Source organism: Plasmodium coatneyi, chromosome 9, assembly GCF_001680005.1.
Source record: "Plasmodium coatneyi strain Hackeri chromosome 9, complete sequence".
Taxonomy (NCBI): Eukaryota; Apicomplexa; class Aconoidasida; order Haemosporida; family Plasmodiidae; genus Plasmodium; species Plasmodium coatneyi.
In genome coordinates this window covers 2338357-2351986 of record NC_033564.1, presented here as the reverse complement: position 1 = coordinate 2351986, position 13630 = coordinate 2338357, and the positions used below count along the sequence as shown (strand labels likewise).

The window sequence follows — 13630 nt, the reverse complement described above, 5'->3', positions numbered from 1 at the left end:
CAACGTAGTGTAGCTACAATGTTGACGAGCATTTAAGCATATGTACACATGTGTGCACATATGAGCCTTTTTTGTATTCCCCCTTCAGAATTCTTTGTAGAATTATAAATAAAATAAGGGTAATACAACATCCGTCATTAAAAGTTGCCTGTGTGCATTTGTTCTGTGTCTACGTAGAACACCAACATGTGCATGTGTAGGCATGCAACCTATATTTTTCCGATTTTTATTTTTCGATCTCCGTTAAGAGTTTTCCTCACGGTTCATGTGTAGCAAATCTGCAGCGTCCTGCTTGACGGCAACTGCTGCTAGCTCTTTTGCACCTCTCTTACACCCCTTTTTTTTATTATTTTCTCCCCACCTGCTACGCTTTCTTCCCATCTTACACCTCTCCCATTTTTCCTAAAATGAACTGCGATGACGAAAAGGAAAAAATTAACAACTCTGTGACGGCTTACACGGGCGAAAAGGGGGACGAAAAAAAATTGCCCCTTTTCAACGGATTTGATGACTTCAAAATTGATTATTCCTTCCACAAAAAAAAAAACTCTCCTTCCGGTGCAATAAAAAACTCATTAAACGATGGGAATGATAGCAGCTCGGATGATAAAAAAGACGATTTAAAAAAGTTGATTCAAATTATAAAACATAATTACATCGATAAACTTTTTTATTTTAAAAAATTAAGCATTCATGATTTGTACAAAATATTTGTCTACTCAAATTTTTTAACAAAGTCATTAATTTTATATCCTTCTTTGATTCCTCATTTTGAAATCATTATTGAGAGGGTGAAAAAAATAAAAAACGAAGCTACCTTTCTAGGAGGCCAGGATGATGACCATTTTGTCTTTCCCCCCCTGGACGCACCCCCCAACGAGGGTCATCGGTTTGGAGCGAGCACCTTCATTGATAATGCCATATTTACAAACGGTCCAGTTAAAAATGAAATAACTCGGGGAAAAAATGCCGCAGAAACCGCGGAAAAGAAAGCCTTTCTTCTGAACATCGGAAAAGACGCCAAAACAAGGAACACTTTCATATCTACCGAATTAGACGTAATGCAAGATGACATTCCCCAAAGCGAAAACGTACGAGGAAGCCACCCATATCGCACAAGATATAACAGTAAAGGGGGACCTACCCATGCGGGCAACACAAAATGTGACAAAATAAAGACAGGTTCCTTCCCCGAGATTGACGATATAGATAAAAAATTTCCCAACTGTAATTACAACAGACAAGTAATAGATCAAAGGAAAGACGCAGACCTCTTTCCATATCAGGGACCATCCAATTATGCAGGTAGAAATGTGGACACACAAAATGTTCCTCACAACACTAAGGTGAACGTGAAAAACTCATCTGCTATCCATAATAGCTACATGAAGAATGCCAACTGTGACTACGATCAGACTAATGGAAATAATGCCATAAGTAGAGACAATCCTAGCATGTCCATCCCATCAATGGACAAAAATGTTCGTGTTTATAAAAACATAAATGAGTATGACATAATCGAGCTCAAAATAAGCGCCTCTTTTAACAACAAATATATTTGTCGCTATATAGGTAACATTTCGCTAGCTAGCTACGGGCTATTTGTACCACTTTTTTTTTTTTTTTTTTTTTTAAACTGAGCCATAGTCGCTAGTTTCCCCTCGCAAATGCAATTTCCTTTTCCTTTTTTCCCCCTCTCAGGCATCCACAGCGGAATGACCTTATACAACATACACAGGTGCATCTGCATATGCTTGGGCGTGAAGAAGGAAGACACGGACAACTACTTGCACGTTTTTATATTAAACAATGGAAACATTTATGGGAGCGGTAAAAAATGCAGCGTTAGCATCATCAGGAAAATTCAGATAAACACGGACCGACACATTACCTTCAAGCACATAGTCAAAACCCCGCTCTATCTCTACAAAGCAAAGGACGCAAGTAAAAATAACTTTTGCAACGATTTTCCCGTCAACTGCTCAAACACGTTCGATGATAAGGCCTGTGCGAATGGGGAAAGTCAGTACGGTGGAGAGAGCAATCCGAACGAGGTGGTGCACAGCGAAAATGAGAGCAGTCAAAATAGTGGCTACCCAAGCGAGAACAGCCCAAAGAGCGGTGACCAACGCATCGGTGACGCCAACCTGTACAACCCAGACACACACAACACAAACGTGGGTGCCAATGTCAACGTAATGGACATTTCAACCCTTGGGCAATCGAGGACTGGACAAACCTTTGTAGAAGCAAATGCAATGCCTAACTATGATATGCTGAACAGCGTGGAGAATGCAACACAGATGAACCACTGCAATGTTAGTATACCCACATTAGGTACCATTGGTAAGGCAAACAAATTTTCCAATTTAACCAACTCGTCCAGCACCTTTTACACTCATGTGGATAGCAACAAACCTTACAACATGAGTAATAATATTAGCAATAACGGAAGGAGTATCTCCGGCGAGAGTCTGAACAGGACGGCATGTAACAGGATCATGTGCTTTAGCTACAGTAGCCAACAAAGTGGGACATTTACGGGGGAATATCCGCATAAAAGCGGAGGTGTCAACATGAGCAGTGGCAATCCGAACGGAGGTAGAGCAAATCGCAACGGCCCCTACGACCCAAGCGAAAACAACATCAACTTAAGTAACTTCCCCATTCAGAACAAAAATATCAAAACGAACGAAGAATCAAATAATTTCCCCTTGAAGGAATACCACTCCGACGTGGAACTACAAAAAGATGGCCAAAAAGTAAACGACAAAAATGACTGCGATATGAAGGGTCCACCTTCGGGTGAAAACTACTCAGGAGAGGATGCCCAACAAATGGAGGACGCCACTGCCGAAGATGATTACAAAGGGGAAAAATGCAAAAGGGGACAATATTACAAAAATTGGAACGATAAAAATGGAAGCCATATCAACCCGCAGAACGACACCCCCTTCCGCAGTAACGAATCAACCCATGCAGATACGACCCATGCGGACACAACCCATGCTGATGGGCACCCCCTAAACAAGCCATGCGAAGAAGCACACAAAGTATTATCCCCCAAAACTGGTAGGGACACCTGTTACCTTTACACGAATAGTCAGGAGGAAAATTCAAGCTGCATGTTTAACACAATTTCGAGTGATTCCAGCCCCTACAAGAACGCCACGTCTGCCACGTTTGCCATGTCTACCAACTCACCTACAAAAAGTGATCACCCTTTCAACGCCGGCAATAATTACATATCCAACGCACAACAGAATGATACACACAGCTACTACCATCCTAATGGAATGAAAACTTCTGAACAACATGAATTTGCAAATGAGGACCTGCAGTCAAATTATCCCTATTCTATAAATCTGTCCCCCCAGTTTAGCCCCCATATGAAGTTTAATCCCCCCCTTAGCATGCACAATTTGGATGAGAAAAATGGAACACAAAATGGGCAAACCATGGACGATACAGACTATCCAACAATTGATGGTAACTGCCCAAATGATGATCCGTCGAACCCTTTTTTCTTCCCCATGGGTGCTCTTCCCGACTATCCCTACAAAATAAACGGGCTAAATACGCCAAATTATTTCTTCTACAAAAATGGAAACGACCTCAGTGTTCATTGCAAAAATGCGCCAACCGCCTACAGTTATAATGATCCCATGCACAATCAAGAGAACCACATGGAGTACCAAAATGTGATGAACAACACTTTTCTCGAGAGAGACTTTTCCCATGTTAGTAATCCCAATTGGTGCATCCCCTATGAACACTTTCCCCAGTCAAATAATGCCACTTATGCGAATGGATCCTCGGAAACCTCCTACATGGACAACACATTTGCAGCTTCTCCGTTGGATAACACTTTCAATCCACAGCAGACAAACCACTACTGGGGTGATTCAAAATACGAAGCCGTTGATTCGTCTAAGAGCTGTAAAAATAAAGAATACTCAGAAATCTCGGAACGAATAAAACATAACAATTCTGATGAATGTTGTGTTGCCACAAATGCAGAGGATAACGCCATGAAGAACGTACAACCAAATGGCGATAAAGGCATAACTGGAAATAATCCCCCATGGGGCAATTACAATTCCACACCTATAACGCATCTAAGAACCCATTTGAACAGCAAAATGGAGAGTCAAGAAAATCATCCGGAGGTCCCAAAAGAAACAATTGAAGTATTGAGGAAAGAACCACCCCAAAATTTTGTCGAACCGGACGCCCTGCAACGTCACCCAAGTGGGAGAACCGCTGAGCAAGGCGAACCGAATGGAACAAACGATTGTGCCGCTGAAAATGACATAAACAGGGAAGATTCACGTAGAGAAGAACACCCTTTGGAAGAAGGCAAAAGGTACAAGGGATTACAATGTGGAAGCACCCCCAAATGTAGTAAAAACGAGAATGATGTTGGACTAAGTAAGGATGAAATTAATGACAAAAAAAACGTTGAAACGAACAGCGCAGAATACCAAAATGACGAAGAGGAACTTAAAAAAAGCCAACTGAAGGAGGAGACCCAGAAAATGAAGCATAGCCACCTTGTGGAAGGAACAAAAAAGGGAGATACGCAGGAAGGGAATGGCGAAGAAGCAAGCGGCACTCTCAGTGCTCACAGCACGGATGACGAAAATGCCAAAAAGGGCGGAAGATCCAACCCTGTGACTTGCAACACCGCATGTGAAGGAAAATTGGGAGATTCTACACATGCCCAAGTGATCCACCAGGAGATCATCACGAAGGGGAATTTTAACCAAATGGAAAATGCACACACCTGCAACATTTCAAACACATACGATGATCCTAAGAATAGCACCCCCGTTAGAACAGAACAGAAGGGAGGCTCCAATTTTTACAACACTTTTAACGATACAGAACGTGCAACGAATGGGCATAAATCAGATCAACAGGCTGAATGCAGCCATACAGGAAAATCCCACACCCAGAAAGAAGAGAAAAAGGAACAGGATTATTCATATTTACAAAATGGGGAGTACACATCAGCGGGTCCCCAACTTCCGCGTGAACAGAATGGAAACAATGTCCCCCCCACCGGTTTAGTTCAAAGCGAAAATATAAAAAAAGGCTCCACATATGAAAAAACAAATGAGGGGGAAACAAACATACAAGGAAACAAGGAAGTGCTTCGAACATCCACCGAAAATTCAACCAACAGGGAAGTACACCATTCTAGCAAGTTAAATGGAAAAAACGCCTCTCCCTGTGGAGATGCACCAAGCCGAGAAAGGAACACAGAGGAACCCATTTTAGGTCCAGAAAAAATGGAATCAAAGGAGCAACACAACCATTCGACAATTGACAAAAAGGATAATTTCGAAGGCGATAAAAAACAAGGAACTCAGGTAATTCTCAGAAATGACCATTTTAACGAAGATAGTGAAGGTAGCCATTTTTTTACATCTAACCAAAGGGAAGGTATTCCCCCAAACGGCCTTACCGAAACGGAGCAACTCATTCTAGAATACCATCCCCACTTAAATGAAGAACTCAATAGTGAAGAAGATTCCCCTCCCTTGAACGAGCAAAATACCTATTTGCACCATATACAAAAGATGGTTCTAATTAATCCACACGAAAGTAGCAGTTGTGTTAGCGGCAATATGCCCACTGGACCAATGCACACAACTGAACTTAGCGAATTCGAAAGAGAAGACAAGCCCAATTTGTGCCCCCAACAAAATGCAAAAGGGGATTACAAACTGTGGGAACATAAGTTATATAAGGAGAATTTTTACACGAATAGCAAAATGAATTATCTGGAAGGGAACATCACCCCCTGTTGTAGTAGCTCCCCAAAGAGTGGAGGTAATACCATCCCAAATGAGTTCGCCGATAATTTTCACAAGACTACCCCTTTGGCAGACTACAACCCGTACAGCAAATATACCAACCAGATGGTTAACAAAAATCAATATTCGCTCAACTTGGAAAATAAAAATAGTGCCTATCATAAGACGTCACTTTATTTTAAAAAGGATCTTTCAAATACGACTTACATGCAAACAGATAATGAAAAAAACGACCAACCGATCAATGACCATAATCCCTACTACATGAGCATGCTACCGATGAGTAATAAAAATGGGGTAGACTTCTTCACCCCGGGGAAGCACTACACGAATAATGGCAGCCTACACACCACTTCCAATACTCTTATGACCGTAGACACGGCAGTGGACACGACCGATTATATGCACAGCATCAGGCATAGCACCCCGCACGGCAGTCCCCACAACACTGAGCGTAGTAGTCAGCATGGAGAACAACAAGCCAACCAGAGGAACAGCCAATGGAGCGAACCCCTTAACGGAAAACCAGGCTCAAAAGAAAACGCCACTTACTTCCCCCATTTTAACACCCCCGAACGGGTCAATGAAAACTATCAACACACTTCCTATAACATTATGCCAAATGAAAAGTCTCTACCGGAAGAACCTCCATTCTACGTTGGCTCACATCCCCCGCACAAGGAAGCCGATAAAGCAAGGTTCAATTCCCACCTGTGCGAAGGTCAGAAGGAAAAAATTGTACAAGAGGAAAATTTCGAAATTGACAAAAGTAAACAAAAGCGGAATAACATAGTGGGCCCTAATCAGCAATACACCCATAGTGGTGACGGAGAAATAACGCACAGTGACCAAAATGTCTGCCCCAATGTTGCACCTGCCAGGCCATCCTCCCCTGCTTCTATAAATAATGATGGTGTGAATTGTCCGACTCAACCTGTTATGCATACTTCACTCACGAACTTTGAATACGAGTTTAGTTTGCAAAGAAACCTCCACTACGATCACCACGATTTGTACGGCACACACAAAACGAGTTACCACCCATCCTACCCCCAAAGTGATAACCCCACAAACAGTTACAATGACATTTCGTTCGATGCGTCTACCTACCTGATGAATAGTAACACGAATGACTACTCCAGTACCTTCAGCGTAGGAAACCTCAGAAATGCAGACAATAATGTTATAAAGGAGGACACCTACTACGGTAGTGTGGGTCAAGGGGGGTACTTAAACATTAACCAAGCAGGGATGCACAGCGCAGCGGGGGGCACCTTCATGCATGTAGAAGAAATGAGACAACGAAATTTCGCCACGACGCACGATATGCCTTCTAATCACTACGCCCAAATGATGCCCTATGAGGGGGATATCAATTTGAAGCACCTGCAAGAGGATAACATCACCATAAGCGAATGCATAAATTCTGCCAACGTGAAAGGAAAAAACGAAAGAAGCAGTGAGGAAAAGCAAAGGGATAACGAACAAAGCGAAAAGGGCAGTGAAAAGGGTAGCGAAAAGGGTAGTGAAAAAAGCAGTGAACAGAGCGAACGAAGTGAGAGAACCTTCGAAGAAAACAAATCGAGCTTCTCTATGCTCTACCTCTTTGGAAAAGTAAAGTTCAACATCAGCATCATCGACATAATACACAACAAGACCAATTCGCATGACCTTCTGTGGGTCCCCAGGTGCTGCAACGGAAGCTACGGAACGTTCTTAAAAAATAACTACCTAAACGCCAACGAAATAGATAAGCACGTGCCGGAAGAACACATCGATATCGACTGCATAAATCTAAAACTTATGGAAACCAGGTTCAGCAAAAATGTAGCTAGCTCAAGAACCACCAAAAGGAAAAGGATGATTGACATTGACAAAACGGTGTTGCACTTTTACAAAGAACACATTAGCGAATTTTTCAACAATAAAAATAAAATTATTAGACTGACTAAAAAATTGTGCAAGTATAAAAAGAAACGGAAATATAATAGCAGCGATAATGGGAAGGGTACCGGCAAGGGTGCCCCGAAAAGTACGTCCAAGAGTACCCTCAAAGGTACCCCCAAAGGTACGTCCAAAGGCGACGAGGAAAACAACGCCCACCCATACGGAAAATCCAAATGTGGGAACAGCAAGACGGCCAATAAAACAAAATATAAGGGGAAGAAGAACGTAAGCCGCCAGGATTCCCTAGGGGAGGACGCCAAGGGGGATCCCAGCATCGACGGTGAAAATGGTACACAGCGCAGTGAGGAAAATGACGCCCTTAATGAGTCAGACGCTTATGCGAATAGTTACGCCACAAACTACGCCAATGACCAAGCACACCCGAACTATTATCACCAACCCCGGGATGACAACAGAGACTATTACCACTTCAACACGCGAAACGAACTCAGTGCGAACCAAATGCATGCAGCCAATGTGGGAGAACACAACTACCTCCTTCACGAACACGTGAACAGAAACGTCAACAGAATGGCAATACAGAATGACCTCCTCCAAAACGATCAATTCTTTAACGACCCTTTTGTTAATAACATGTTGGGTGATATGTCCACCCGAAACGTCAGTAGAAATAATTTTTTCCCAAATTTAATGTATCAAAATTTTAGTGAACAGAGTGATGTTCTCTCGACTCACCATCAGGATCACCATCAGATGGGGACCTATCCAAACCTGCATGAGGAAGGTTCCCCAAATGGCGGCGCCCTCAGCAACCTTCCTCCAACCACCTACTACAACCAGCCAACTAGCCAATACTTCTTTAACAACAATCCAAACGCCTTTAAATCGAACTTTGCAAATAATGCGAATACACGAAAAGGAAAAAATCAGAACAAATCCCAAATGAGTTCTTTCAACGGAAACAACGCAGACACGAAAAGTGCACTGAACTTGTCACATATACTTGAAGGGAATAATAATTTTATTAACATTTCTAACACGTTTATTAACACAAATTTTGCGAAGGAGCTTCACCAGACGAACGACCTGTTGGTCAATCAGAACAACTTCGATTTGAATGTTATGTCTGGGGGAATAAATGCGACGAACCAGTTTACCCAGTAGGGTGTGTGGTGGTATACAAATAAATATCGAATGAACGAAACAACATCACATTCCTCTACACCGCATAGCTGAACGGGTTGGAAGCATCTAGACGCTTACACGAGAAGGGTGTTCCACTAAAACTTTTTTTGCCTACCCCCCTGCCTGCACGCACCCGCCTAAGCAATAATGATATATTCAACCATCTCCTGGTTGGATAATAAATATATTTTGCTCACCGCGCATCTATACATGCCTACAGACACATGTATAGATCCAGATTGTGCGAAAACGCATCACAAGCAAATTTTCTTTTTTTAGTCCAATCGATCCATTTTTTTTACGTAATATGTAGTTCAACTTCCAAAATAAAACTCCGAAAGGGAGATGTTTCTCCTCGAAGGAACCCCCAGTTGGGGAAGAATTCAACTGTTTGCATTTGCCTACGCATCATACATTCATAGCACGTGCGGATGATAAGACTCATCCCCCAGATGGATTTCCAATTGGGGAAAATGGTTACCTTTGCATATAATATGGAGAAGTGCCCCTTCCCGAAATGTCCCCATGTGGAATGCTTTTCACACGCATCTGAAATGGTCTCGTAATGTGTTCCGTTCCGTTGCGTTTTTCTCATGTGATTATTTGCCCTCTTCACTGTTCACCCCTTCGGCGTAGTACCTAACAAATGATCGCAAGACAAGTGGCGGAAAAAAAAAAAAAAAAAAAAAAAAAAAAGGTGAAGAGAAAATAATCTCAGTAGTAAAATTATGCTCGGGGGGAAGGACCCTCTTGGCAAAGCAAATGGACTTTCCAAAAAGTCCGTGTATATAATCCTACTTTTCATTGTGTGGCAAATTTATGAGCCAATTGTTGATGAACTAGCGCGTTAGGGGCATCCGCACGGATGGTGCACTTTCGGGGGATACACCTTTGTCCACACATAAGTACATCCGCCTTATTAAGTAAATGCACATGTTTCGTCGCATGCGTGCAGGTTACTTAGGGCCTCCCGCATATCGGTTATTACCGTCCGGTCTATGGCGCCACCCTAAATGAACACCCCAAAAATATCACACAGACATATGCACGCCTAAACATGAACGACCACATCAAAGTCTTTCTGCGTATTAAACCTAACGTGGAAAATCTGTCCAAGTTAAAAACCGAAGACTGTGCCATATACAAAGTTAACAATAACCAGTTGCACTTGTTTGAAAAAAAAAAAAGTTACAATGATACCAGTGAGCTAAAAACGAGGACGTTCAACTTCAATCACATTTTCGATGTAGACGTTCAGCAGAGTCATGTATTTGAGCTGATCGGGAAGAATCTCATAAACAACTTCATCAGTAAGTGCGCCTTCGCTTGTAGTTAAGTGCGTTGCTATTCTGTTGTATTATCCGCTACACCTTTATTGAAAATGCTCCTTCTCACCGATGCCTTACCCCCTCCGCATAAGACGGGTATAACAGCTCCATCCTGGCATATGGAAACACAAACAGTGGGAAGACGTACACCCTCTATGGGGACGGGACTGACTCAGAGAACAGGCAACACCACGGGCTCATTTACTTATCCCTCAGCTACTTTTTCCACTTGCAAAAAGTGAACAAGGCACGTTAAAAAAAAAATCCCCTTCGTCAAAACGCATTCGCATATGTATGGACACATCTGTATGATTGTTCAAACAAGTGCCAATACGATTCCTTCTTCCACCTGTCCATTTCATCCCTTTTGCCTCCCCTCAGAGCACTGAAATTTCAGTGTCCATCGTAGAGATATACCTCGAAAAAATCAGGGACTTGGGTAAGGTCCATCCTTTGTAACATCTGCCGCATAAACGAATAAGGACGCATGCACGGAAAAACAGATATGAACCCTTCCGATTTGTTCTGTACTCTCCCCTCCTTCAGGAAAGATATTCCAACTGTCGCAGTTGCCCACGACCACCGATGACACCATCAAGTATTACTCACAGTTTCGTGATAACCTAATTAGAGAAGATGAAAAGGGGAATGTTAAAAGGAAAAAGATGAAATGAAAAAAAAATAAATAAATAAAAAAGAAAAAAAGAAAAAAAAAAAAAAAAGCCTTTCCCTGCACACCCCCATCCCCCACTACAATTCCAGACGTACGTAGAAAACATCACTCTGCTGCCCATAAAGAACGTTGACGATGTGAGTGGTGCTTCCCCATTAAAATGAGTCCTAAATAGTTTTGCTATGTAGCACATATTCGCAGACATGCACACATATGCCCACATGCATAGAGTCATTTCCTGTTCAACGGACCTTCCCCCACCCCGCTCCATCTACCTCAGGTGAAGAACATTATAAACCTATGCTTCAAGTACAGGAAAACGCACGCCACCAGAAAAAATTTGGTATCCTCCAGATCTCATTGTCTACTAACAGTTTACCAGCACCGACTCGCCAAGTAGGACCCCCCTAATGACAACTCCAAACTGCACTTTTTTTTTCACCACTTTAGCCAAGCTTATTCATCTGGGTGTACATTTTCACGCCCAAACCGTAACTCAACTTGCATGTGCACACCTGCCCTGCTTCCCCATCCTGCAGAGAAAAGGAATTCATTTCGCAGATAAACTACATCGATTTGGCTGGATCAGAAAAATTTAACGACATAGAGTTAGTCTTACTAATAAAGGAGAAAAAGGGTGCCCTCTTAAAGAAAGTCCCACTCCAATATATAGCAGCCCACGCATTCCTCATCCCAGATAAATACACTCCCCCTTTTTTTTTTTCCCCCAAAGGATGATTAACAAGAAGGAACTCATAAACATCAACAACACCTTGTCCGTCCTGAACCGAGTGATAATTGCGCTAAGCACCCAAAATAAAATCGGGAAAAATCCCGACAAAGCCAAAACAACGGATGAATTAAAAAGTGAAGCCTGCAGTGTTCCTACTGTGCACATTCCGTATAGGGACTCCAAGTTGACGAGATTACTGAAAGTACTGTCTTCAAAAAAGGGAAAAAATTTTCCTAAAAGAAGGGAAAATTGTCATTCCTACCTGGTTAAGATGAGCGAATAATTCCTATTTGTAGAATAACCTTGGTGTAGTGTTGCTTCACCTTTGTGATTTCCTCCCCACACACACGCACTCGCCCTCAGAACAGCCTCAACGGGAACTCCTTCACATATATCCTGATATGCCTAAACCTGAACAGCCACAAAATAGAAGACTTTATAAACAGCTTAATATTCGCAAAGAGGTGCAAAATGATTAAACAGAAAATAAAAAAAAATAAAGTAGCCAAATATTCATCCCAGTCGGACAGCTCAGGAAGTAACTCCCCTTCCGACGAAAACTCCTACGAAAGTTTCGATTCAAAAGGTGAAAATTATCATTTCTTAGCTCAACAAAATAAAGAAAGTGACCTCCACCATTTGGACACACTTGCTTACAACAAAAGAAGGAACAAAAACAGAGCACCAAATAACAGAAGTGACGCAATGATTAACAAACTGCTAGTCCTGTTCACTCACATCATTAAAAAGAAATACAATGACTTAGTTAAACAGAAAAATTCTGTAGCAAACAATTTAATTAAAATTATAAAGTTTGAGGAAAACAACCAGGAAGAGTTGCTCAGAAATAAAAATTATTTCAAAAAAATTTTGAAAAAAAAAAAAAAAGAATTACTCATAAACAAGGAGCATTTAAATCGTCTTATTCATGCAAAGGGAGTTAAAGCGATAAACCTGAGAAAGTATTTTCAGGGTGAAGTTCGTGCACACAAACATGTGGTACCGGATATAAAAGGTCAGCTCAGTTTAAATCTTCCCGATGGGTTACATTCCATGGACATTCAGGGCGGGGAGGAATATACTTCCATCTCTCTCCAAAAGGAAAAACAAAATTTTGTGAACCAAGGGGGGAGTACCACCCCCGTTTTGCATGGTGACGTGCGACAAAGTGGTCCAAAAGATATTAGTCCAAATGAAGACATGGCTACACTCGACATGGATACGCCCCCCGTACCCTTTGCCGCGTCAACTGCTTCCATTGCTTCACCCCCCGATGATGACCCAACCAACGGCACAAATGACATAAAACGAACACACGCAGACATCGATGAGCTATTCCAAATGGAGTTAAATAAATTGAGTGAAAAAATAAAAATGCTAATCCAATTAAATTTTCAGAACATCTCCCTATTTACAAACATTAACACGTTAGCAACTATTCTTCAAAATGTGTACCAGAAAAAATACAGCGTCGTGCTGAGGAACGGGAAAAAAACGCTCAACATTACAAATTACAATTATGATGAATTTAAAAAATCGTGCGAGTTTTCCTCCCCACCAGAGTTAGAGTTGGGTGATCAGACGGGTGAGGACGATGCGCGTTTAAAAGGGCTCGATCTGGACATAGTTTCCCTGTATCGAAAGATAAACGGAAAAAAAGTTACACACGGGCAGGTAGACAGCTAGCCAAACAAAAGAGAGAAAAAAAAAAAAAAGCCATTTTAATTGCATACCATCAGTTGCCCTTCCAACGGTATACTTCACCGCATGATGAATCCCATTTGGCTACTCCCTTGTATCCACCCCAATGGGGCATTTCCTTCTTATTAAACTTTTTCTACCTTTTTCATTTTTAATCAACATTACTGCTCCCCTTTTTGAAATATTCGCACACCAGTTTGTCCAATTTTTCCCATGCACAGATCGCCAATATGAATTGCACACAAGGAATTTTTTTTTTCTTCCTTCTGTTAGCTTTTTC

At 41.8% G+C, this 13630-nt stretch overlaps 2 protein-coding genes across 2 annotated transcripts; both read left to right on the top strand.

The window, feature by feature from the left end:
• Positions 1–407: 407 nt before the first annotated feature.
• Positions 408–8894, top strand: PCOAH_00028020 (Uncharacterized protein; the record flags this gene model as incomplete). Its single annotated transcript, XM_020059607.1, has 2 exons — positions 408–1572; positions 1702–8894. The coding sequence occupies 2 exons, from the start codon at positions 408–410 to the stop codon at positions 8892–8894; spliced, it is 8358 nt and encodes a 2785-aa protein (XP_019914732.1).
• Positions 8895–9670: 776 nt separating this feature from the next.
• PCOAH_00028010 (Kinesin-like protein) lies at positions 9671–13335 on the top strand (the record flags this gene model as incomplete). Its single annotated transcript, XM_020059606.1, has 9 exons — positions 9671–10225; positions 10336–10481; positions 10625–10682; positions 10790–10893; positions 11006–11053; positions 11197–11312; positions 11456–11524; positions 11650–11851; positions 12013–13335. The coding sequence occupies 9 exons, from the start codon at positions 9973–9975 to the stop codon at positions 13333–13335; spliced, it is 2319 nt and encodes a 772-aa protein (XP_019915139.1).
• Positions 13336–13630: the final 295 nt, after the last annotated feature.